At 44.6% G+C, this 27,295-nt stretch overlaps 1 protein-coding gene across 2 annotated transcripts in view; it reads left to right on the top strand.

Moving 5' to 3' along the window:
• pappaa (pregnancy-associated plasma protein A, pappalysin 1a) overlaps nucleotides 1-27,295 on the top strand; it is a 126,536-nt gene that overhangs the window by 24,483 nt on the left and 74,758 nt on the right. For both annotated transcript variants that reach the window (XM_055936742.1, XM_055936741.1), the window contains exon 7: nucleotides 14,348-14,849. In XM_055936742.1, the coding sequence (XP_055792717.1) occupies nucleotides 14,348-14,849 (502 nt within the window). The remainder of the gene's footprint in view (nucleotides 1-14,347; nucleotides 14,850-27,295) is intronic.

The following is a 27,295-nucleotide window of genomic DNA, read 5'->3' as shown; positions in this document are numbered from 1 at the left end:
CCAGTGACTCATTGGGCTCGGGATCAGACGGGCGCTAGAACGGTGTGTGTGTGCGTGCTTGTGTGTGTGCGTGCGTGCTTGTGTGCGCTTGCGCACTTGTCTGTGTGTGTGTCTGTTTGCAAAGTCCTTGCTCCACACAGGCTACAGTGTGTGTGTGAGAGGCATGTCTGGGCTTGTCCGCTGTGCTGTGTGTAAACCTCTCTCTGATTTCCCGATTGGAAGCTCTCCATGTTAGCAAGCAGCAGATTTCCACTCCCCTGTTTACACACCGATGCTAGTCCATCACAGGCTCCTAACAGCTGGCTTCATGTGTTTGTGTTTGTGTGTGTGTGTTTGTGTGTGTGTGTGTGTGTGTGTGTGTGTGTGTGTGTGTGTGTGTGTGTGTGTGTGTGTGTGTGTGTGTGTGTGTGTGTGTGTGTGTGTGTGTGTGTGTGTGTGTGTGTGTGTGTGTGTGTGTGTGTGTGTGTGTGTGTGTGTGTGTGTGGTGTGTGTGTGCGTGCGCGTGTGCACGTGTTTGTGGTGGACATTTCACAAGGACAAAAGCCATTCCAAACTTAGGGTTTAGGTTTTGGTTTAGGGTCAGAATTAGGGTTTAGGGTTAGGTTTAGGATTTTGAATGGGAATCAATTGTTTGGTCCCCACAAGGATAGAAAAACAAACATGTGTGTGTGTGTGTGTGTGTGTACATTGTCTCTGCAGAAGTGACAGCTTATGGCTGTCAAGTAACTGCCACCCACAGACATCCCGACGATGCAAGCAAGCATAATGCCAATACCATTAGTGTGTGTATGTGTGGTTGAAGTATTGGTGTGTGTCAGTGGAGGCTGGTGAGAGGAGCTATAGAAGGATGAGCTAATAATAATGGCTGGAATGGAATAAATGGAACGGAGTCAAACATGTGCCTTCCATATGTTTGCTGTGTTTTATACTGTTCCATTTATTCCATTCCAGCCATTACAATGAGCCAGTCTTCCCATAGCTCCTCCAACCAGCCTGGTGGGATGGTGGGCATGTCCAGGCATGTGTGTGTGAATGGGCATGTACAGGCGTACATGTGCGCGTTTGTGCGCGTGTGTGTGTGTGTAACACGCCTGACACCTGTCAGTCCCGTGGCTTGTGTCCTCACACCACAGGAAACCCTGGCGTGGTCAGAGAGAGAGCTGGAGCACCACTAGTAAATCTTTACTGCTCTAGACCCAAAAGAAATATGGCTGGGGGAAGAGGATGAAAAAATTGATGGAAGAAACCATGTGGAAACCACCCAATTTTTGGGATTTTGCAGCTGGTTGGAACCAGGAGAGTGTGTGGATGTACGTGAAAGACCTGGGATGTGTGTGTGCAAAGTAATGCGTGCACACATGTAAAGTATACAGTGCCTTCAAAAAGTATTCACACCACTTGACTTTTTCCACATTTTATTGTGTTACAGCCTGACTTTTAAATTAATTAAATTGAGATTTTGTGTCACTGGCCTACACACAATACCCCATAGTGGAATTGTGTTTTTAGAAATATTTAGAAATTCATAACATTTTCAAAGCTGAACTAACTTACTTGAGTCAATTAATATTCAACCTCTTTGTTATGGCAAGTCTAAATAAGTTCATCAGTAAAAATGTGCTTAACAAGTCACATAATAACTTGCATAGACTCACTCTGTGTGCAATAATAGTGTTGAACATGATGTTTCTAATGACTACCTCATCTCTGTACCCCACACATTAGCTGTAATATTCCTCAGTCAAGCAGCACATTTCAAACACAGATTCAACCACAAAGACCAGGGAGGTTTTCCTCGCCTCGCAAATAAGGGCATCTATTGGGGGATGGCAAAAAAAATGTAAAAGCCGACATTAAATATCCCTTTGAGCATGAAGTTATCATTTACACTTTGGATGGTGGATCAATACACCCAGTCACCACAAAGATACAAGCGTCCTTCCTAACTCAGTTGCCGGAGAGGAAGGAAACCTCTCAGGGATTTCACCATGAGGCCAATGGTGACTTTAAAACAGTTACAGAGATGAGTGGCTCTAATAGGACAAAACTGAGGATGGATCAACGGCATTGTTGTTAATCCACAATACTAATCTAAATGACAGAGTGAAAAGAAGGAAGCCTGTACAGAAACAGTTCCCAAGCTAGGGGTCGCCTGATATGAAAATGTGGTTGTGAGGGAATTTACAAAATCCCCCCCACTCCCCAAAATATCCATATACAAAAATATATACATTATTATATCATCTTTGCATCTCCAAATCATTGTAATGTTGTTAACCTTCAAAATCGAAATGAAAATTATGAAAATATAAAATTATACTAGAGAGCGTACTTAGATCATGGGCTGCACTTGACTGGTGGACTTGAATCATTCACATGTTTCGCAGATGCTATTGCGGGTGTAGCAAAATGGCTGTCACGCCCTGGCCTTATTATTCTTTGTTTTCTTTATTATTTTAGTTAGGTCAGGGTGTGACATGGGGAATGTTTATGTTTTGTTGTTTTGGGTGTTTATTTGGTAAAGGGGTTAATGGGTGTAGTATATGGTTTTGTGTTGAGTGTAGATGTTTAGCATTGTCTATGGTGGTTAGTTATCTAGGAGAGTCTATGGTTGCCTGAATGAGTTCCCAATTAGAGACAGCTGATTTCGGTTGTCTCTGATTGGGAGCCTTATTTAGGGTAGCCATAGGCTCTCATTGGTTGTGGGTAATTGTCTATGTAAGAACGTTAGTAGCCTGTATGTTTGTGCACAACGTTTGTAGCTTCACGGTCGTTTTGTTGTTTTGTTGTTTTGTTAAAGTGTTTTTGTGTCGTGTTCATCTTCGTGTTAAAATAAAAGAAGATGGCTTATTTTCCAACTGCTGCATTTTGGTCCGTTAATCCGCCACACGATCGTGACAGAATTACCCACCATAGGACCAAGCGGCATGGAAGGCGGCAACAGGACCTACCCACAAAGGATTTCTGGACATGGGAGGAGATACTGGATGGTAAGGGGCCGTGGGATCAACCTGGAGAATATCGCCTCCCTCGTGAAGAGCTGGAGGCAGCGAAAGCCGAGAGGAGGCGATATGAGGAGGCAGCACGGAGACAAGGCTGGAAGCCCGTGAGTACAACCCAAAAATTTCTTGGGGGGGGCCTTAAAGGGAGTGTGGCGAAGTCAGGTAGGAAACCTGCGCCTACTCCCTGTACTTACCGTGGAGAGCGAGAGTACGGGCAGACACCGTGTTACGCAGTAGAGCGCACGGTGTCTCCTGTACGCGTGCATAGCCCGGTTCGGTACATTGCAGCTCCACGTATCGGCCGGGCTAGACTGAGCGTTGAGCCATATGTCATGAAGCCGGCCCAACGCATCTGGTCACCAGTGCGTCTCCTCGGGCCGGCGTACATGGCACCAGCCTTACGCATGGTGTCCCCGGTTCGCCTACATAGGCCGGTGCGGGTTATTCCACCTCCCCGCACTGGTCAGGCGACGGGGAGCATAGAACCAGGTAAGGTTGGGCAGGCTCGGCGTTCAAGGGAGCCAGTACGCCTGCACGGTCCGGTATTTCCGGCGCCACCTCCCCGCCCCAACCCAGTACCACCAGTGCCTCCTCCACGCACAAGCTATATGGTGCGTGTCTCCAGCCCTTTACCACCAGTGTCTAAACCACGCACCAAGCCTCCTGTGTGTCCCCAGAGTCCTGTGCGTCCTGTTGCTGCTCCCCGCACTAGCCCTGAGATGCGTGTCCCCAGCCCGGTGCCACCAGTCCCGGCACCACGCACCAGGCCTACAGTGCGCCTCAGCCGGCAGGAGTCTGCCGTCTGCACAGCAATGACTGAACTGCCCGTCTGCCAAGCGCCATCTGAGCCATCCGTCTCCCCAGCGCCATCTGAGCCATCCGTCTCCCCAGCGCCATCTGAGCCATCCATCTGCAATGAGCCTGCAAAGCCGCCCGTCTGCCATGAGCCTGCAAAGCCGCCCGTCTGCCATGAGCCCACTGAGCCGTCCGCCAGACAGGAGCCGCTAGAGCCGCCAGCCAGACAGGAGCCGCTAGAGCCGTCCGTCAGACAGGATCTGCCAGAGCCGCCAACCAGACAGGATCTGCCAGAGCCGCCAACCAGACAGGATCTGCCAGAGCCGCCAACCAGACAGGATCTGCCAGAGCCGCCAACCAGACAGGAGCAGCCAGATCAGTCAGCCAGCCATGAGCAGCCAGATCCGTCAGCCAGCCATGAGCAGCCAGATCCGTCAGCTAGCCATGAGCAGCCAGATCCGTCAGCTAGCCATGAGCAGCCAGATCCGTCAGCTAGCCATGAGCAGCCAGATCCGTCAGCTAGCCATGAGCAGCCAGATCCGTCAGCTAGCCATGAGCAGCCAGATCCGTCAGCTAGCCATGAGCAGCCAGATCCGTCAGCTAGCCATGAGCAGCCAGATCCGTCAGCTAGCCATGAGCAGCCAGATCCGTCAGCTAGCCATGAGCAGCCAGATCCGTCAGCTAGCCATGAGCAGCCAGATCCGTCAGCTAGCCATGAGCAGCCAGATCCGTCAGCTAGCCATGAGCAGCCAGATCCGTCAGCCAGCCATGAGCAGCCAGATCCGTCAGCCAGCCATGAGCAGCCAGATCCGTCAGCCAGCCATGAGCAGCCAGATCCGTCAGCCAGCCATGAGCAGCCAGATCAGTTAGCCAGCCATGAGCAGCCAGATCCGTTAGCCAGCCATGAGCAGCCAGATCTGTCAGCCAGCCATGGGCCGTCCCTCAGTCCGGAGCTGCAGTCCCTCAGTCCGGAGCTGCAGTCCCTCAGTCCGGAGCTGCAGTCCCTCAGTCCGGAGCTGCCCCTTACCCTGGAGCTGCCCCTTCCCCTGGTGCTGCCCCTTACCCTGGTGCTGCCCCTTACCCTGGTACTGCCCCTTATCCTGGTACTGCCCCTTATCCTGGTACTGCCCCTGACCCTGGTACTGCCCCTTACCCTGGTACTGGTCCTTAGTCCGGAGCTGTCCCTTAGTCCGGAACTCCCCCTTAATGCAATGGGGTTAATGTGGAGGGGGGTCGTTTGGAGGAGGCCTAGGAGGTGGTTAGGTACTGTGGTGACGTGGGGACTACGACCAGAGCCGGAGCCGCCACCGTGGAGGGGAGCCCACCCAGACCCTCCCCTAGACTGTGTATGGTGCGCCCGGAGTTCGCGCCTCAAGGGGGGGGTTAGGTCACGCCCTGGCCTTATTATTCTTTGTTTTCTTTATTATTTTAGTTAGGTCAGGGTGTGACATGGGGAATGTTTATGTTTTGTTGTTTTGGGTGTTTATTTGGTAAAGGGGTTAATGGGTGTAGTATATGGTTTTGTGTTGAGTGTAGATGTTTAGCATTGTCTATGGTGGTTAGTTATCTAGGAGAGTCTATGGTTGCCTGAATGAGTTCCCAATTAGAGACAGCTGATTTCGGTTGTCTCTGATTGGGAGCCTTATTTAGGGTAGCCATAGGCTCTCATTGGTTGTGGGTAATTGTCTATGTAAGAACGTTAGTAGCCTGTATGTTTGTGCACAACGTTTGTAGCTTCACGGTCGTTTTGTTGTTTTGTTGTTTTGTTAAAGTGTTTTTGTGTCGTGTTCATCTTCGTGTTAAAATAAAAGAAGATGGCTTATTTTCCAACTGCTGCATTTTGGTCCGTTAATCCGCCACACGATCGTGACAATGGCTTTGCTTCTAGTTCCAACAGTGCAGCAATATCTAACAAGTAATATCTAACAACTTCACAACAAATACCTGATACTCACAAATCTAAGTAAAGTAATGGAATTAAAAATATATAAATATATGGATGGGCAATGTCATTGCAGAATAGGCTAAGATACAGTAGATAGTATAGAATACAGTATATACATATGAGATGATTAATACAAGACAGTGACTATTATTCCATTTATTAAAGTAACCAATGATTTCAAGTCTGTATATATAGGCAGCAGCCTCTCTATGCTAGTGATGGCTATTTAACAGTCTGATGGCCTTGAGATTAAAGCTGTTTTTCAGTCTCTCGGTCCCAGCTTTGATGCACCTGTACTGACCTCACCTTCTGGATGATAGTGGGGTGAACAGGCAATAGCTCAGGTGGTTGTTGTCCTTGGTTATCTTTTTGGCCTTCCTGTGACATCAGGTGCTGTAGGTGTCCTGGAGGGCAGGTAGTTTGCCCCCGGTAATGCGTTGTGCAAACCGCACCACCCTATGGAGAGCCCTGCTGTTGCGGGCGGTGCAGTTGCCGTACCAGGCAGTGATACAGCCCGACAGGATGCTCTCAATTGTGCATCTGTAAAAGAGGGTTTTAGGTGCAAAGCCAAAAAAATTTCTGCCTCTTAAAGTTGAAGAGGCGCTCTTGCGCCTTCTTCACCACACTGTCTGTTTGGGTGGACCATTTCAGTTTGTCAGTCATATGTACGCCGAGGAACTTAAAGCTTTCCACCTTCTCCACTGTTGCCCTGTCGATGTGGATAGGGGGGTGCTCCCTCTGCTGTTTCCTGAAGTCTACGATCATCTCCTTTGTTTTGTTGACATTGTGTGAGAGGTTATTTTCATGACACCACACTCCCAGAGCCCTCACCTCCTCCCTGTAGATGAATGCCTAGGCCCACTACGCTATGAAACCACACGCTATTGCATACACTTTGATATTACTGGCTGCAGTTGATATGCTGAAAACAATGTGTGGTGAGGCAGAGGCTCACATCAATACCTTTGTCAGATAACACTGTTAAAGGAAGAATTTATGATATTGCTAACAATCAAGACTGAACGACTCAAAATTTCCCCAGTTTATGCTCTCCAAATGGACGTTTGCTGTGAGGGCCAAGATGCAAATGCATTGACTTTTGTTCGCTATACATGAGGGGGATGCTATTCATGAGGACATATTGTTCTGTCTCACATTTCCCGAGCATGAAACGGCACAGGGGATGTTCAGTGTGCTGCGTGGCTATATTGACGAAAAACAGATTCCATGGGATTGAATGGTGGGCTTTTTCACAGTTGGGGCTCTGCACTCTAGTTATGAAAGTGTCTCCCTCTGCTATATGGACGCATTGTATGAAACATGGAGAGCAAGTGGCGGCAAAAGAGCTGAGCACAGAACTCTGAGCTATACTGCAGCAGGTAACTTCGATTGTAAACTACATCAAACCACATCCACTGCGCGCACACCTGTTCGCAAAACTAGTTGGAGATAGGGGATCAGGGCATTGAGAGAGGAACTGTTGTCATTAACAATGGATGTAAAGAAAAACAGACTTAGTTTACTTTCTTTGTAATGTAAAGAAAATGTCTCCTTGCGTATGTAACAGACATATTTGGGAAACTGAACGAACTGAACGCAAGCATGCAGGGGAAATACAAACACATTCTACAGATGAGTGACAGAATCAGTGAATTCAGAGGAAAGAACTCTTATTGGAGAGAAAGTCTTTCAAAAGCGAACTATGCCCCCTTCCCTCGGCTGGGCATGTTTCTAACGAAAACAGCATCAGTAAGTGTCCCACACGAGTGATGACTGCTCACCTCCAACACTTGGAAGACCACTTTGGGACCTACTTCCCAATCCATTCCCAATCCTGGCCCAGTTGACATTCCAGTAAGTGAAATCGAACAGCTGATTGAGCTGTCATGTGACCGAATGCTGCAGACAACACGTTCACGGGTCACTATGGAGGAGTTTTGGTTCCTGACACAAAGGGAATACCATAACTGGGATTTCGGAAATCTCCAACATCCAACTTCATTGCGTTCAAGACAACTGGGAACTTGGGGAAAAAAAGAGATTAGACTGCGAAAAATTGTATTGAACGGTCATCCAACTCGGGAACTCTGGCCTCTTTCTAGAGCTCTGACTTTCCGACCTGAAGATCACTGATGTCATGATTTGAACTCATATTTTTTGAGTTCCCAGTTGTCTTGAAAGCACCATAAAACTCATGGTATCCTTCGCCCACTCACATCTGTGTGAAGCTGGATTCAGTGCTCTGTCTTGTCTGCATTAAAACCAAATATCAAGCCAGGTTGGATGTGACAGCAGAGATGAGGTGCACACTGTCAACCACGCCCACAGACTTTAATAAGAACCTCCGACACGACATGCCTCAAGCACACCCATCTCATTAGTGGTGGTGGGATAATATACGTTATGTCAAACTAATTTGCTATTGACTGTCATAGCCCCACAGTAAAAGTATGTGATGGTGAGTTGAGAAGACAATCAGAAGTACTGTTAGAATGTTTTTTTTAATTGACTGCCATAGCCCCAAATAATCATTGGATGTTAATCACATGGTTGGGGTTGCAAAAATGTTAAGATATCAAAATGGGATCGTGGGCCAAAAAGGTTTAGGAACCTCAGCTGTGCAGAAAATAAAAATTCCAAAACATGCATCCTGTTTGCAATAAGGCACTAAAGTAATACTGAAAAAAAAAAGAAAACCTAGATCAGTCTGTTTTCCAACAGACACTACGAGACAAATTCCCCTTTCAACAGGACAAGAACCTAAAACACAAGGCCAAATATATAATGGAGTTGCTTATCAAGAGGACAGTGAATGTTCCTGAGTGGCCCAGATACAGTTTTAACTTAAATTGGCTTGAAAATCTATGGCAAGACTTGAAAATGGCTGTGTAGCAATGATCAACAAACAACTTGAAAGAGCTTGAAGAATTAAAAAAATTATATGTACAAATATTATACAGTCCATGTGTGCAAAGCTCTTAGAAACTTACCTAGAAAGAGTCACAGCTGCAATTGCTGCCAAAGGTGATTCTAACGTGTATTGACCCTGGAGTATGAATACCTATGTAAATGAGATATCTCATTTTATTCATTCATTTTATGTTATGAATTTGCAAAAATGTCTTAAAACATGTTTTACTTCGTCATTATGGGGTATTGTGGTGAAACATTGTGGTGAAACATTTTTTTATATACATTTTATTCAGGTTATAACACAACAAAATGTGAAATAGGTCAAGGGGTCTGAATGTGTGTAGGTGTGTGTGTGTGTGTGTGTGTGTGTGTGTGTGTGTGTGTGTGTGTGTGTGTGTGTGTGTGTGTGTGTGTGTGTGTGTGTGTGTGTGTGTGTGTGTGTGTATATGTGTATATGTGTGTATATGTGTGTATATGTGCGTGTATGTGCTGCTGCACTGAGCCGTGCATCGCTAAAGTGTTCCTGTCTGACTCTGGCCCAGATGTCGGGCCATGCTTTCATTAGCATCGCCCTCCTTTGAAGGCGGGGCAGTGTCAAGCCTCGCTGCATTACGTGATACCATGTGTTTGTGTGTGAGTATTTGGTGTGTGTGTGCTCTCGCTGTCTGTCTGGGAGAACAGGGGTTACATTCATTGGTCCCTGCTCCATTGCTGCCAGGGCTGCACACTGCAGGGACTCAGGGTCACAGAGTTCAGACACAAAGTACCTAAAGAGAAAGAGCAGCTTCCCCTGCTTCATCTCAACTAGCACTTTATGATGGTCATGAGATAATGATTTGTGGATGGAGGGCTATTGGATATGCGCAGCCATGCACGTACTGTACACTCACTTATTCTGGAGAATGTCAATCCTGGAGCGCGCTACCTGATCTTAAGCGATACTGCCTTAAAGTGATACTTTGTGATTTTGGCAATGAGGACATGTATCTACTTCCCCAGAGTCAGATGAACCATTTTGATGTATCTGTGTGTAGTATGAAGGAAGTTATAGATACAGTAGTTTCTCAAGCCAATACTAGCTAGTGTTAGCGCAACGACTGGACGTCTATGGGTATCTGCTAGCATGCCAAATACCAAAGTATCCCTTTAAGGCCTTCCAGAGTTGCACTATATAAAAGCATCCGCACACCAGGACAAGTTTATTTATTTTTTTACATCGGGATGTTGAGTGGAGGCCAACGAGGTTTGATCTGGAATAGAAGGAGAGGAGCAGTGGCTGAAGGAAATATGCGGAAAGTCCCCAGGCGAGGGAGAAGAGAGGAGCTGGACTGTCAGTGTCACCTCCTTTCCTTTAGACCTTCTGCTTTCCCCATCACTCTCCCTTCTCACCACGTTCTCCATCCCTCACCCCTGTCACCCACGCCAACTGTTTACACTGCAGATATCATATGCAGAGAGATGGAATAAATTACTGACTGACATTTTTTGGCCTTCAAGACTATTTATATGTATTTGTTTGTGTTGTATTTAACCTTTATTTAATTAGGGAAGTCAGTTAAGATCAAATTCTTATTTACAATGATGGCCTACACCGGCCAAAGCCTAACCAGGACGACGCTGGGCCAATTGTGTGTAGCCGGTTGTGATACAGCCCGGGATCGAACCAGGGTCTGTAGTGATGCCTCTAGCACTGCAATGCAGTGCCTTAGACCGCTGCGCCACTCGGGAACCCAACACTGTACTAGAGGAAGTTCTTGAAGATTGACTGCTATGCAGGATCGCTTGATTGATTAATTGATCAATTGACACCGTATGGTTGTCAAGGGACAAAATACAAGTGAGCAAGACATATTTTCATTGTGGTTACTCTCATGCCCTCTAGTTAGGGGTCATGGCATGAATTGATGTTTGCATCCATTAAAGTGGAGGACAACGGTTACCTCTGTTGTGTGTGTGTGTGTGTGTGTGTGTGCTATCGAGTGTGTGACACACGAAGGAGAGGCAGGCCCCTTTCTTAGAAAGCAGAGTGCGTGCCCGGACATATCCCTCTATGTTTATCCATCCGTATCCCAGTCAATTCCAGTCCCCTTTTCCCAGCGCTCCACTACTCTACACCGTGTGATTCCCACATAATGCCGAAGGGCCCTGGCACACAGACACAGTGCTCCACATTCAACCCTACTGCAATTAAGCTGGAATTCCGCCCAATGTCTCTTTCCCCCTTTCCTAGAATGAGAGCTCTCCTAGACAGGCTAATACCCCGGTGGGATTAGCTAATCAAGTGAGAAAGCAAGGCCTCTTATTCAAAGGCCAGGTTTGGATTGTCTGATCACCCTTGGGGACTTTCAGCAGCCTGGGAGGCAAGGCGAGGTCAAACGCTTCAGAGCTGTTTATATACCAGCGAGTAGATTTAACCTTAATGAAGAATTCAGATGAGAAGTCATTGCAGGTGCTGTTTTAGTTGGATTTGAAAGATAAAATAAGTAATACTTAAAATTACTGTACTGGTAATTCTACAGTGTTGAAAAATAGACTTGGGTCTTGCCAAGGATTCATATAATCTTTATACATGTCCATCTTGTCTCATCGTAAATCTCTAACCTCTGGCATCCGTAGTAGGAGTTCCAAAGCAGGAGGACAGCCCACCATAACAGCTGACATTACAACACATTGGCAGTGGCTAAAACTCCTTTCCTCAAAATGTAAATGAAAAACGAGAGAGAGAGAGAGAGAGAGAGAGAGAGAGAGAGAGAGAGAGAGAGAGAGAGAGAGAGAGAGAGAGAGAGAGAGAGAGAGAGAGAGAGAGAGAGAGAGAGAGAGAGAGAGAGAGAGAGAGAGAGAGAGAGAGAGAGAGAGAGAGAGAGAGAGAGAGAGAGAGAGACAGAGACAGAGACAGAGACAGAGACAGACAGAGAGACAGAGAGACAGACAGAGAGACAGACAGAGAGACAGACAGACAGACAGACAGACAGACAGACAGACAGACAGACAGACAGACAGACAGACAGACAGACAGAGAGACAGACAGACAGACAGACAGACAGACAGACAGACAGACAGACAGACAGACAGACAGACAGACAGACAGACAGACAGACAGACAGACAGACAGACAGACAGAGAGACAGAGACTGGGTACAAACTGTAAGTGCATCTCAGTTCCTCAGTTTCTTTTCTGTCCTTTTTTCAAAGTTACCTCTATTCTGGCCACACACACTTATAATACATGTGTTAAGATAATGTGGCCTGGAAACCGAATTCGGTGCTCACTTGATTAAACACTGGAATTCTGTGCAGTGCCCAGAAATGAGGTTAGCAAATGGGTTTTGTTGGTTGCCAGTTTGGAAGTGCACAAAAGGAAAACAGGGAGAACACAGTGTCTGCGGCGCTGGCTTCTCAAAGCACTTGATGAATGTTGGTGTACGTCACTCTGGATAATGCAAGGTATCTGTGGACTCCAAATATGGCTGGAGGAGCGCTGTTTGGGGTTGTTATGACCGACACAAAGTGAGAACCCTGTGCAGGGCCCCTCTCAGTAGGAACACACCTCAGTCTGCAGCTAGTCTGCTGCCTCCCCTGCTTTACTGCCAATGAACTCAGTCCGCTGTCTGCCGCATATAGTCCATGGCTGAGAAAAGTCAACAGCTCATTCAGCCCTGATACTTCACTGACCTCATCCATGTGTAGTCAGTCAGACCACTGTTCTAAATGCGTTATTCACATAAATTGTGTCCTTTTTCTCCCCAACTTTCAGCACACATCTTCCAACAAACAATAATCAATCAATCAATCAAATGTATTTATAAAGCCCTTTTTACATCAGGCGATGCCACAAAGTGCTGTTCAGAAACCCAGCCTAAAATCCCAAACAGCAAGCAATGCAGATGTAGAAGCATGGTGGCTAGGAAGAACTCCCTAGAAAGGCCAGAACCTAGGAAGAAACCTAGTGAGGAACCAGGCCCTGAGGCGTGGCCAGTCCTCTTCTGGCTATGCCGGGTGGAGATTTTAACAGAGCATGGCCAAGATGTTTAAATGTTCATAGATGACCAGCAGGGTCAAATAATAATAATCACAGTGGTTGTAGAGGGTGCAACAGGTCAGCACCTCAGGAGTAAATGTCAGTTGGCTTTTCATATCCGATCATTCAGAGTTAGAGTCCAAAACAGCAGGTCCGGGACAAGGTAGCACATCCAGTGAACAGGTCAGGGTTCCATAGCTGCAGTTAGAACAGTTGAAATTGGAGCAGCTGCATGCCCCGGTGGACTGGGGAGAGCAAGGAGTCATCAGGCCAGGTAGTCCTAGGGCTCAGGTCATCTGAGAGAGAGAATGAGAGAGAATTAGAGGGAGCATACTCACATTCACACAGGACACTGGATGAGACAGGAGAAATACTCCAGATATATAACAGACTGACCCTAGCCCCCCGACACACAAACTATTGCAGCATAAATACACATATGTAGGATCCTTTTAGATTTTTGGGGCGGGGGGCATCCGCCGACACCCGATCTCTTCGGGGGATAAATCTCCTCAGATGTAGGATAATCCTGCAGCAACAGGAAATGTGAATTATTATGTGAATTATAATTCATCGACATTTTTGTAAGGGTTGATACATTTTGTGTTAGGGCAAATCAAGTCTGAAATTTCACAGTGGAAATTACAACCATTATAAGTATTTTTTAAACTCAAATACCCTACAAGTTTGCAACAAAATAGTGATACAATTAAGCTACTACATCTATATACTACTTACACACTTTGTTTGTATTGCACATTTGACACATTTACCTGAATTCCTTACCACCCCACTAAATGTGTCACTACTGAAACATAGTGAAAGAGTTGCGGTAAAGGGAGAACCATGCATAGTAGTGATCATTTTGATTAACCTTCTATTACTCATACATTTTATAAATGTTATTTGCATACTAAACTACCAAAATAGTAAAACCATGATTTTTAACCTGATTTTCAAAATCTTTCAATTGAATTTAGAGAAATATAATCTCTTTTGTTCTTTGTAAAATGTTCAGTGTTGATTGTATGAATCTAAAACTTGTTGATTGATTGAATTGATCAATTACTTTGTGCGATATGAATTTAAGATAGTTTGTCATTGCCTTGGATTGATTTAGAACATATGTTTGATATGAATAAATGTCCTCGAGATTTGAAGACTTACTTGTGGGCGGGACAGCAATTCACACCACTTCTGTAGAATCCCCATATACACATCATAGCATTTCACCCTACTAGAGGTTCAGCTACAGCACACTCTATGCTCGCATCTATACTCTAGCTCTTACCTGCCTGCAAACAAATTCAAACAATCACACATGATGCTCTCACACATGATGCTCATGTTTGCAAATGCAATGATTTAACCTTTGTTTTCTGGTGTATTTATTTTTGTCTGATATGTGTTTGTTGTGACTGTTGCGTGTGTATTGCTTTTATAGTTCCCTGGCTGTACCATCTATGCTCCCTCCTAGCAGGATACTACCTTTCTGTACTGCCTATCATCTAAAGCTGTGAAACACCATCGCCCAATAACTGCCAGATCCCTACATTTGTTTTGTTGAATTGTTTATTTTGTTTTACAAAGAAAATGAAAAGTGCTATATCAAATAAATACATGTATTATTATAAGTTATCTGATCTGCTGGGTCCCTGTCCGTTTGATCCCCAGGACCTCCAGACGTTGAGCAGGCATGTGAGCCCAGCGTGCGTACCTGGAGCCCCAACGCCGGCATCGAGCAGTGGGTCGTGGGGCTGTCTGAGTGTCCCCTGCAGGGTTGCATGCTCCAGCTGGAGTTCCCCCACCCACTAGTGCCCGACTCCCTCACCGTGTGGGTCACCTTCTTCAGCCCCGAGGAGATGGCCCTTCCCGCCATCCACAACATCCTGCTCCTGACCGTCAGTGGAAACAACCTCTCGTTGGGTCCTAGTAACGTGTTCTGTGATGCGCCGCTGACGCTGAAGCTGGACGTGGAGGAGGAGGTGTACGGCGTGCAGTTCTTCACCATGGAGCAGCATCTGGAGATTGATGCCACCCTACTGGCGTCTAAGCCCGACTGCCCGCTGTGCCGCCACTGCAAGCCTCTCATCCACCGACTGCTGCGTCAGCCGCCATTCTCCCATACCCCCCATGGCGTGCTGTTGAACGACCCTGCCAGGCGATACACTGACAGGTGAGAGACTAGGGTGGTTGGCTGTTTACTGTCAGTTACACGTGACTTTGAATGCGTTGACTGTGTGGGTTGTACTGTATAGGCCTGGTGTAGGTTAATGATACCTCAGGATTGCTGCATTCTCTACTTAATAGGTGAGACATTGCGTAGTAAGCTTTATCTCGTCACACAGCCAATTAATCTGATCCTCATTGACCCTGTGTCGGGGGAAAACACTCTTATTTTTGCACTAAGTTGTTCTTGGTCAGGGGGTGAACGGAGCCAAAGTTAATATGCTGAGGAAAGCGCTGCAGACTGATTAAAGCCTGGGCCTGCAAGCCTGCTTACCTGCCTGTCTGCCCGCCTGCCTGTGTCCAGAAGAGCAGCTGGTGTGGTCTTCCTGGCCCAGCCTCTGTCTACCCCAGCCAAGCACCAGGGATCTGGGCTGTGGGCTCTGTATATCTCCCCTCTAGAATGGGCCTAAGCCTACCTCCCTGCCCCCTGGCCAGCCCAGCCCTGGGCGGAGTGATATTTTGCACTGGTATAATTCAATATTTTGGACTATTTTGACAAATTGAGAAATGTTTCGTAGTTAATTTTTTTTTTGGGGTTGGAAGAAATGACTTTTAAAATCCCAAATAAGAAACTTCCATGAAAATGTCCCCTATAAATATGAGTGTCATGATGTTTCAATGTGTTCTTTTGAAAGACCCTCAGGCATATTATTGGGCCATCACCAGTTTGGTGGTTTCAAATCCACTGCCCAGCATCCATTTCTCAAGTCAAAGGTCATTCATTGATAGCCACATTAGTTTTTTTTCCAAGTTCCATGGAGTTGCTGGGGAAAACAAATGTCTTGTTGATTGCATTATCTGTGCACAGTGGAGTTTTGTGCTTTGCTGTCATGGAATGTGGTGACTAGATAAAGGTAGAACTCTCTGTGGCATTGCCATGTGTTGTGCCATTTCGCTTTCATGCTGTCAGCGTGGTTCACATGAGAAGGAAAATGGGTGAAAAGACACGATAGGGTGAGTATGCCTGCTATGCAAGATAAAGAGGGTGTTAATGCACTAGCTCACATAGTGTTTTCTATAAGTACATGGAGTATCCAGCCAAATAGAAAAAGTTGTTAGTTGTTTTGGATATCCTCTAGGCCTACAGTGAGGGAAAAAAGTATTTGATCCCCTGCTGATTTTGTACGCTTGCCCACTGACAAAGAAATGATCAGTCTATAATTTTAATGGTAGGTTTATTTGAACAGTGAGAGACAGAATAACAACAACAAAAAACTCCAGAAAAACACACGTCAAAAATGTTATAAATTGATTTGCATTTTAATGAGGGAAATAAGTATTTGACCCCTCTGCAAAACATGACTTAGTACTTGGTGGCAAAACCCTTGTTGGCAATCACGGAGGTCAGACGTTTCTTGTAGTTGGCCACCAGGTTTGCACACATCTCAGGAGGGATTTTGTCCCACTCCTCTTTGCAGATCTTCTCCAAGTCATTAAGGTTTCGAGGCTGACGTTTGGCAACTCGAACCTTCAGCTCCCTCCACAGATTTTCTATGGGATTAAGGTCTGAAGGCTGGCTAGGCCACTCCAGGACCTTAATGTCCTTCTTCTTGAGCCACTCCTTTGTTGCCTTGGCCGTGTGTTTTGGGTCATTGTCATGCTGGAATACCCATCCACGAGGGAAGGAGGTTCTCACCCAAGATATGATGGTACATGGCCCCGTCCATCATCCCTTTGATGCGGTGAAGTTGTCCTGTCCCCTTAGCAGAAAAACACCCCCAGAGTATAATGTTTCTACCTCCATGTTTGACGGTGGGGATGGTGATCTTGGGGTCATAGGCTGCATTCCTCCTCCTCCAAACACGGAGAGTTGAGTTGATGCCAAAAAGCTCCATTTTGGTCTCATCAGACCACAACACTTTCACCCAGTTGTACTCTGAAGCATTCAGATGTTCATTGGCAAACTTCAGACGGGCATGTATATGTGCTTTCTTGAGCAGGGGGACCTTGCGGGCGCTGCAGGATTTTAGTCCTTCACGGCATAGTGTGTTACCAATTGTTTTCTTGGTGACTATGGTCCCAGCTGCCTTGAGATCATTGACAAGAACCTCCCGTGTAGTTCTGGGCTGATTCCTCACCGTTCTCATGATCATTGCAACTCCACGAGGTGAGATCTTGCATGGAGCCCCAGGAGCTCCATTTAAGAGTGTGTGACGGCTGCGTGGTCCCATGTGTTTATACTTGCATACTATTGTTTGTACAGTAGAACGTGGTACCTTCAGGCGTTTGGAAATTGCTCCCAAGAATGAACCAGACTTGTGGAGGTCTACATTTTTTTTCTGAGGTCTTGGCTGATTTCTTTTGATTTTCCCATGATGTCAAGCAAAGAGACACTGAATTTGAAGGTAGGCCTTGAAATACATCCACAGGTACACCTCCAATTGACTCAAATGATGTCAATTAGCCTATCAGAAGCTTCTAAAGCCATTACATAATTTTCTGGGAATTTTCCAAGCTGTTTCAAGGCACAGTCAACTTAGTGTATGTAAACTTCTGACCCACTGGAATTGTGAAGGAGTGAATTATAAGTGAAATTATCTGTCTGCAAACAATTGCTGGATTACTTGTGTCATGCACAAAGTAGATGTCCTAACCGACTTGCCAAAACTATAGTTTGTTAACAAGAAATTTGTGGAGTGATTGAAAAACAAGTTTTAATGACTCCAACCTAAGTGTATGTAAACTTCCGACTTCAACTGTACGTTGGTGCGAAAAGTGCAAATCAATCCCAGAACAACAGCAAAGGACCTTGTAAAGACGCTGGAGGAAATAGGTACAAAATATCTATATCCACAGTAAAACGAGTCCTATATCGACATAACCTGAAAGGCCGCTCAGAAAGGAAGAAACCACTGCTCCAAAACCGCCATAAAAAAGCCAGACCACGGTTTGCAACTGCACATGGGGACAAAGATTGTACTTTTTGGAGAAGTGTCCTCTGGTCTGATGAAACAAAAATAGAACTGGTTGGCCATAATGACCATTGTTATGTTTGGAGGAAAAGGGGGAGGCTTGCAAGCCAAAGAACACCATCCCAACCGTGAAGCACGGGGGTGGAAGCATCATGTTGTGGGTGTGCTTTGCTGCAGGAGGGACTGGTTAACTTCACAAAATAGATGGCATCATGAGGGAGGGAAATTATGTGGATACATTGAAGCAACATCTCAAGACATCAGTCAGGAAGTTAAAGCTTGGTCGCAAATGGGTCTTCCAAATGGACAATGACCCCAAGCATACTTCCAAAGTTGTGGCAGAATGGCTTAACTTCTCTGGGATATGTGGGACGCTAACGTCCCACTTGGCCAAAAGCCAGCAAAAATGCAGACCGTCAAATTCAAATAAATTACTATAAAAATCAAACTTTCATGAAATCCCACATGAAAGATACCAAATTAAAGCTACACTTGTTGTGAATCCAGCCAACATGTCAGAGTTCAAATAGGCTTTACGACGAAAGCACACCAAACGATTATGTTAGGTCAGAGCCAAGTCACAGAAAAACACAGCTATTTTTCCGGCCAAAGAGAGGAGTAACAAAAAGCATAAATAGAGATAACATTAATCACTAACCTTTGATGATCTTCATCAGATGACACTCATAGGACTTCATGTTACACAATACATGTATGTTTTGTTCGGTAAAGTTCATATTTATATCCAAAACCTGAGTTTAGGCTGGACGCTACTGTCTCACTTGGCCAAAAGCCAGAGAAAATGCAGAGCGCCAAATTCAAATAAATTACTATAAAAATCTAACTTTCATGAAATCACACATGAAAGATACCAAATTAAAGCTACACTTGTTGTAAATCCAGCCAACATGTCAGAATTCAAATAGGCTTTTCGGCGAAAGCAAACGATGCTATTATCTGAGTTAGCACCAGAGTAAACAAAGAGAGAGAAGCATATTTCAACCCTGCAGGCGCGACACAAAACGCAGAAATAAAAATATAATTCATGCCTTACCTTTGACAAGCTTCTGTTGTTGGCACTCCAATATGTCCCATAAACATCACAAATGGTCCTTTTGTTCGATTAATTCCCTCGATATATATCCAAAATGTCCATTTATTTGGCGCGTTTGATACAGAAAAACACTGGTTCCAACTTGTGCAACGTGACTACAAAATATCTCAAAAGTTACCTGTAAACTTTGCCAAGACATTTCAAACTACTTTTGTAATACAACTTTAGATATTTGTTAACGTAAATAATCAATAAAATTGAAGACGGGATGATCTGTGTTCAATACAGGATTAAAACAAACTGTAGCTAGCTTTCTGGTCACGCGCCTCTATCTAACAGTACACTTCAAGTGACCCTCGTTCAAAATGGCCCTACTTCTTCATTACACAAAGGAAAAAACCTCAACCAATTTCTAAAGACTGTTGACATCCAGTGGAAGCGGTAGGAACTGGAAGAAGGTCAATTAGAAATCTGGATTCCCAATAAAATCCCATTGAAAAGAGAGTGACCTAAAAATAAAAAAAAATCTGAATGGTTTGTCCTCTGGGTTTCGCCTGCTAAATAAGTTCTGTTATACTCACAGACATGATTCAAACAGTTTTAGAAACTTCAGAGTGTTTTCTATCCAAATCTACTAATAATATGCATATCTTATCTTCTGGGGATGAGTAGCTGGCAGTTGTGTTTGGGTATGCTTTTCATCCAAACGTGAAAATGCTGCCCCCTATCCTAGAGAAGTTAAGCACAACAAATCACAAAGCCTTGATCCCATAGAATATTTGTGGGCAGAACTGAAAGCGTGTACGAGCCAGGAGGCCTACAAAACTGACTCAGTTACACCAGCTCTGTCAGGAGGAATGGGCCAAAATTCACCCAACTTATTGTGGGAAGCTTGTGGAAGGCTATTTATAGGCCATTTAAAGACAATGCTAACAAATATGAATTGAGTGTATGTAAACTTCTGACCCACTACGGATGTGATGAAAGAAATAAAAGCTGAAATAAATCATTCTCTCTGCTATTATTCTGATATTTCACATTCTTAAAATAAAGTGGTGATCCTAACTGACCTAAGACAGGGAGTCTTTTTACTAGGATTAAATGTCAGAAACTGTGAAAAACTTAGTTCAATGTATTTTGCTAAGTTGTATGTAAACTTCCGACTTCAACTGTATATAGCCAAGTTATCGCTACTCGTTGTGTATTTATTATTTTATTATAACTTGTTTATACTTTTCTATTATTTATTTATTTTATTTTATCTCTGTATTGTTGGGAAGGACCCGTAAGTAATCATTTCACTGTTAGTCTACACCTGTCGTTTACAAAACATGTAACAAATAAAATGTGATTTGATGTGTAAGGTTGGACTGGTCTGGGGTAGTTAGGGACTGGATGTTAAAAAAAGTTAGCATCATTCTATAGATATGCTATATATAATCATTACACAACTTTCAGGGAGTAGGGTATTTGATGCAAGGCTATTTGGTGAAACATATAAGAATACTTTTCCATTTGATAAAATTAGCCTAAATTATCACATTCTCTTGCTCGCTCGAGAAAAGTAATTTGTCCCTGGCTTGCAAATGAAATCCCCTGCATCATTTTCTAATGAAAGTCTACCGTTTTGACAATGTAAATGTAGGCTAATTATGAATGTAATAATAGCATATTTGATCTTCCCCATTGAAAAATTGAAAAGTGAGCATAAATTGCATTTCGATAGATGTATGCATCAGTACCTAAGCTATCAATTATATCTGCAACAAAAATGACTTTACAAGGATAGGTTCATTGTCAGCTGGCTACTGTAGGAAAGTTATACGTCATCCATATGTGTCATCCTGTGGCTGTTATGTTGCACACTATATTTACATTTACTTTTTAGCCACTTAGCATACACTCTTATGCAGAGCAACTTACTTGAACAATTAGGGTTAGCACACTAGTCTTTTCCGCTCATTTTAGTATATATGTTTTACCATAATGATCTGATCACACCATGCAACAATAGATGTAGGATACAGACAGAGACGGAAGATGATTTGACAGAATGCGTTATTGCATGAAGTTCGATCTAGCGCTGCAGTGATTGGGGGGCTGCATAACCTGGTGACGTAGCTCTTGCTCTCCCTGAGTGAGAGAAGTGCAGACTTTGACAGACAGTCCAACAATGAGTCAGAGGGGCTTAGGAACTTAGACAATTTTTTGGGAATATTTCAGGGATATCAAATTATCATATTGTGTGCATTTCATCAAATGCTTGTCATAGTCAAACAACTAATAGGTCTAATATTGCGCAGCTCTTGTTATTTTCTCGTGTTTGATTCGGACTGAGTTCTCACCTGCAGCAAACCGCACAATGGTACAAATTGATGATGGGCGACATCAGGCACACATCAAGATATAATAAGCAACTAATTCTAAAACACTGAGAAATATTGAAATGAATCGATTGTAAATTAACAAATACAAAAGCTTCCATGGACTGAAAAAAAAAGAAGCATGACCCTCCCCCCAATTCCTCCATGTACCCCGTTCTGTAAATGTCAAGAGGTCCCTTAGGGGTTGTCTGAGAAAGGGGGGGAGGGTTAGGGGGATGACCCTAGTCTTCTGAGACCCCCCCTGGCCCATGGGCTAATCCTCTCCCTGACCTGGTTCCTCTGGCCTGTCAGGGCTTCAAAGCCCACCTCAGCTCTGACGTGACGGGACCCGCCAGCCCGGAAGGAAGAGGACAGCTGCCCCCTACAGCCCCTTTTCACTGGGAACCCTGCCCCCATTCTGCCCTTCTCCTTCCCTCCTATATCCCCCTATGTTCTCCTATGCTCTTACCCCTGTGGCCCCATGGCCCTGCTCCTCTCCTGTCAAGTCCACTGTTGCTCTAGCCCTGAGAAGACATGCCCCTTCACATCTATTCAGAGAGCTCTGTTGTTTTCCCAGCTCTGACTGCCTGACTAGGAGGTTATTGTTTTCTTTTTGCCAGCAAAACAGATAAGGGATGTATAATACACTTCTTAGGTATTTGTGAGAAATAGCTTTGTGCTCCAACATTACTTGTTTTAGATCGCCTCCGTGTGCAGATTGTTTTGGGGGAGTTTTTTTGTTTTGTTTGTGACTTTGAGTTCACAGATACGTGCAAGAATTTTGTTTTTTTTTAGAGTATAATACTATGAATGGTTTTGAAGCCTCGTGTTTTGCAATACTAATGTGTACTGCAAAGAAAACATACAACACCCTCTTCTCTCCCCCCTCTCTCCCCCTTCCTCTTCACCTCTCTTCCTCCTCCTCTCCCCATAACACACTCTCCATCTCCATTGCCCCCTCCACTCCAACAAAGTCCCACTGTGCCCTGCGCTCCATCTGACATCCCTTGCCTGCTCTCTCTCCATAAGAGCCGCATTAGCACTGAGCCTTGCATAAGCTCTCTAATATGAACCATATTGGTGAGTGGCAGACAGAGGTAGTGGAGGAGGCAGCAGCGGGTCCCTGGATGTCTGGACGTCTCACCTCTTGCTCTGCCTCTCTCTCCTCAGAACCCTTTTTCAGAATTTCGACCTGATTTCCCTGGGATAAAATTGGGCAAGATCCAAAAAGTGTATTTTCGGGTTTTGTTAAGGTGGAATGTTCAGGAGGGGGTTGTGCTTCTCTGTGGGAGGCCGTGGAGGTGATTCTGGATTTATTATAATTCTGCTCCCTCTGCCTCAATGGGCGCTGACCAATTTTACTGTGAAGCACTACATTGAAGTTCAAAGGTCCATACTGGGGGTGCAGATTCCTCATAGGATTCCACAGGTTGTTATGATAAAGAGGTTCTCTGTAGAGTTCCCACCGTGGAGTTCCACAGGTATCTGCGGTCTCGAACCAGACGACGTAACTGTCCAGTGAAATCTCACCTTTAAAAGTTAATCTTCTGTTAACTTGTACCCAAATAATGTTGTTGATGTGTGTTGTACTCATATTTGAAAACAAAGCTGAAAGCATCATTTGGAGGGGAAAAAAACACATCTCAAACAAAAACGCTTGAAATTTGCTTGGATAATGACATCATTATCTTTGTCTGAGACAGGCCTGTATGTGATTGGTCCAGCAGCCTTTTCCTTTTTTGCCAAATTCTCCGGTGGGATAAGGATCCTTCTCGAGACTGGGGAAGACACGAGTTTACTGCACACAAGCAAGCTAGCTCGCAAGGCAAGCAAACCACAGCTGGCGTTTAAAAAAAGGACAAAACCTATGTGACAACTATCTCGCCAGTAACTTCTACACTTACTGGCCGGTTGTTGTTTATTTTAAAACATTTTTAATCCCTTTTTCTCCCCAATTTCGTAATATCCAATTGGTGGTTACAGCCTTGTCCCATCGCTGCAACTCCCGTACGGGCTCAGGAGAGGCGAAGGTCGAGAGCCATGCCTCCTCCGAAACACAACCCTGCCAAGCCGCACTGCTTCTTGACACACTGCTCGTTTAACCTGGAAACCAGCCACAACAATGTGTCAGAGGAAACACCGTCCAACTGGCGACCGTGCCAGCGTACATGTGCCCAGCCCACCAAAGGAGTCGCTAGAGCGAAATGGGACAAGGACATCCCGGCCGGTCAAACCCTCCCCTAACCCAGACGATGCTGGGCCAATTGTGCGCCACCTCATGTGTCTCCCAGTTGTGGCCGGCTTAGACGGCTGCGACACAGGATCGAACCCGGATCTGTAGTGACACCTCTAGTACTGCTACACAGTGCCTTAGACCGCTGCGCCACTCGGGAGCCCTTACCGGACAGTTTAATAGGTACACCCATCTAGTACAGAGTCGGCCCTCTCTTTCCCTCCAGATCAGCATGAATTCTTCCGAGAATGGATTCTACAAGGTGTCTGAAACGTTTGTTGCGCAATCTGTATCAAGGGACCTAACGTGTGTCATGAAAACTTTCCCCCAAACTTTCCCCACACCAGTACACCACCAGTACCAGGCAGGATGGGTGCATGGACTCCTGATTCTGTCATAAGCATGACGCAACATGAACCGGGATTCGTCGGACCAGGTGATGTTTTCCCACTCCTCAATTGTCCAGTGTTGGTGATCGTGTGCCCACTGGAGCAGTTTCTTCTGCCGTTCTGCACATCACTGTTGTACTGCGCCGTTATTTGTCTGTTTGTGGCCAGCCAGTTAGCTTGCACCATTCTCGCCATTCTCCTTCGACCGCTGTCATCAACGAGCTGTTTTCACCCACAGGACTGCCGCTGACTGGATGTTTTTTTGTTGTTGCAGCATTCTCGGTAAACCCTAGACACTGTCATACGTGAAAAGCACAGGAGGGCGACCACGCCTGAGATACTGGATCCGGCGCGCCTGGCACGGCGATCATACCACTCTCAAAGTTCCTTAGGTCACTCGTTTAGCCCATTATAATGTTCAATCGAACAGTAACTGAATGCCTTGATGCCTGTCTGCCTGCTTTATGTAGCAATCCATTTTTTGCGAACGAGGTGTTGTACCTAATAAACTGGTATTTCAAATGATGTGGTTTGTAAGAGTTGGCCTGCTGGCTGTTTAGAAGCAGTTAGCTAACGCTAGTATGCTAAAGTTAGTTAGAATGCTAATGTTAGCTAGCTAGCTAGTCAATAAAAAAGCAAGTCAAAGCAGATCCTCCACACAACAACCATCTCACCTTTCCCTTTTATTTTAAATCCTGTGGTTTGTAACGAAACGTTTTATGTCAAGAGGAAACCTAGCTAGCTGTTGTTAACTGATATATGTAGCAGTAGTAACTAGCTATCTAGGTTCACGATTAGCTTGTTAGATATCTACTGTAACAACAGAAATATCAGGAATATAGTGACAAAGCAAAGGACAAATAATCAGCCTACATTTATTGCTGTTATAGTAAAGTGACCTAGTTCCATCGCTCATTTCCAAATCCTGAATCCAATCCATCCATCCATCCAATTTCATTTGGTGCAGCCTGGCTCCATCAGTCTGCCTCAGTGCCCCCACATGGGATCTATTTTGAATATCCAAGTGGTTGCACGTCTCATTGGCTGAGCTGTCAAATTATTATAATTATTTTTTGACCAGTATACACCCAACCCACTCTGTGGTTTCCTAACAGGCCAAGCAGGGGCACAGAGAAAAGCTGCTTTTTAACATCTATTTCATTCATATTGTAATTCATTTGAGGTAATATTTAATAGAAAATCTGGAACACTGGACATAGAATTATATAGCATATGTCAAATACTTTCAAATACTTGCGCAGCAACCTCAAACATATCTGACCTAGGTCTGCCTCTAAGAACATGTATAGGGGAGTTAAAAATAAAATTACTTATCACTTTTTGTTTGACAACAATGGTTTCCATTGTTATTATTAGCATTACTTATACTGTCTTTGCTGATATTCCTACTTTGGCACTGTCCGTATGTTAGGTTTACTCTTCACTGTCTGATTTGGCAGTATGTGAGCCCCACTCAACAGTGAGTCATTAACGCTAGGCTAGGCCAGTGGAGCTCCTCGCTAAATGACGTGTCATCTGAACCATGGGAGTGATGGAACTTCTCAGACGTGTCATCAATGTGAGACAACCTGTTGGTTGACTGTGTGTCTGCTGTGCAGCTTGTTATTGTGCTGAATTAATTAAGGTAATGGAGTTATGTCTTTTTCCTTATAATATCGCAGAAAATATTTTGGACCTTCTAATTCAAGAGAAGAGATAGAAGTAGCACTGCCACCAAATCCTTGTGACTCTGAGGCTGTCCTATAGTAATTTTATATTGTAGGGTAAATTGCAGGACATTAAGTTAGGCTCAGGGTTTCGCCAATCTCGGTCGTGTCTTTTGACCTAGCACTTCACGACTGATTCAAATAACCAACTCATCATCAGCTGTGTAGTGCTAGGGCAAAAACGTGCATACAGGTGGGTGGGGGTGGGGGGGCAGGACTCTGTTCCATTCATAAGAACTAGCGCAATAATATTTAATAGGCAGGAAACCTCAAATGTATGGCAGCTGTCACCTTAACAAAAGGTATGCTGCTTTATTTATTGTTCTTCAAAGGTTTAATTTAAGCATTTCTTCAACATCTTAGATTTATCTGGCCTCTCATCTGGTATCTTTACGCCAAGAAAAACAAGCAGCTTCAGATCGGAAACGCACACACACACACACACACACACACACACACACACACACACACACACACACACACACACACACACACACACACACACACACACACACACACACACACACACACACACACACACACACACACACACACACACACTTCCGCATGCAATCAGGCGGTGTTATCAAAAACACATTTGAAAGGCATATTACTGTGCATTGTGCCAGACTCTACGTCTTTGGTGAGATAAGATATCTATTCTCACAAGGGCCTTAGAGAAGAACGTATGGACGGACTTCAATGGAAGCCGTAACAATGAAATTTTGTCACACGACACCCTGTTGACCTTAGAGCTGAAGCCTTTGGAGTGGCATAGAGAATAGGAGCTAGGCCTATATTGTCCCAAGAATGCACATAGAATACAAAGTCTATGTACACTGGAGCTCAGTGGATGACTACAGGCTGAAATAATCAGTTGTGTTGTGTCACAACAGCAATTTGTGTTCAGCTCTATTGAAATGATTTGATGAATGCCATCACAATAGTTTGTTTTAGAAACAAATGCATACATTGCTATGGTTACCTTTGAACAAAATTTAAGCCCCCAATCTGCTGACATATTGGTCCCTCAATGTCATAAGGTGGTTTAGAGAGCTCACCAAATGTTTTTTGAAGGCCATAAACTCCACATCTATCACCTGAATGTGTGTGTATGTACTTTGCTTTCGAGCATGCCTGGGTCACACACGCATGCACACGCACACAGATATACAGTACCAGTCAAAAGTTTAGATACACCTACTCATTCAAGGGTTTTTCTTTATCTTTACTATTTTCTACATGGTAGAATACTGGTGAAATATGAAATAACACATATGGAATCATGTAGTCAGCAAAAAAGTGTTAAACAAATCAAAATATATGTTATATTTGAGATTCTTCGAAGTAGCCACCCTTTGCCTTGATGACAGCTTTGCACACTCTTGGCATCCTCTCAACCAGTTTAATAAGGTAGTCTCGCATTAACAGCTGCTAACCATGTGTATGTGACAAATAACATTTGATTTGATTTAGTCACCTGGAATGTCTTTCAATTAACAGGTGTGCCTTGTTAAAAGTTCATGTAGGGAATTTATTTTCTTCTTAATGCGTTTGAGCCAATCAGTTGTGTTGTGACAAGGTAGGGGTGGTATACAGAAGGTAGACCTATTTGGTAAAAAACCAAGTCCATATTATGGCAAGAACAGCTCAAATAAGCAAAGAGAAACGACAGTCCATCATTACTTTAAGACTTGAAAGTCAGTCAATACGGA

The sequence above is a fragment of the Salvelinus fontinalis genome, chromosome 10 (assembly GCF_029448725.1).
Source record: "Salvelinus fontinalis isolate EN_2023a chromosome 10, ASM2944872v1, whole genome shotgun sequence".
In the NCBI taxonomy this organism is placed as follows: Eukaryota; Metazoa; Chordata; class Actinopteri; order Salmoniformes; family Salmonidae; genus Salvelinus; species Salvelinus fontinalis.
This window is presented reverse-complemented; position numbering and strand designations above follow the sequence as displayed.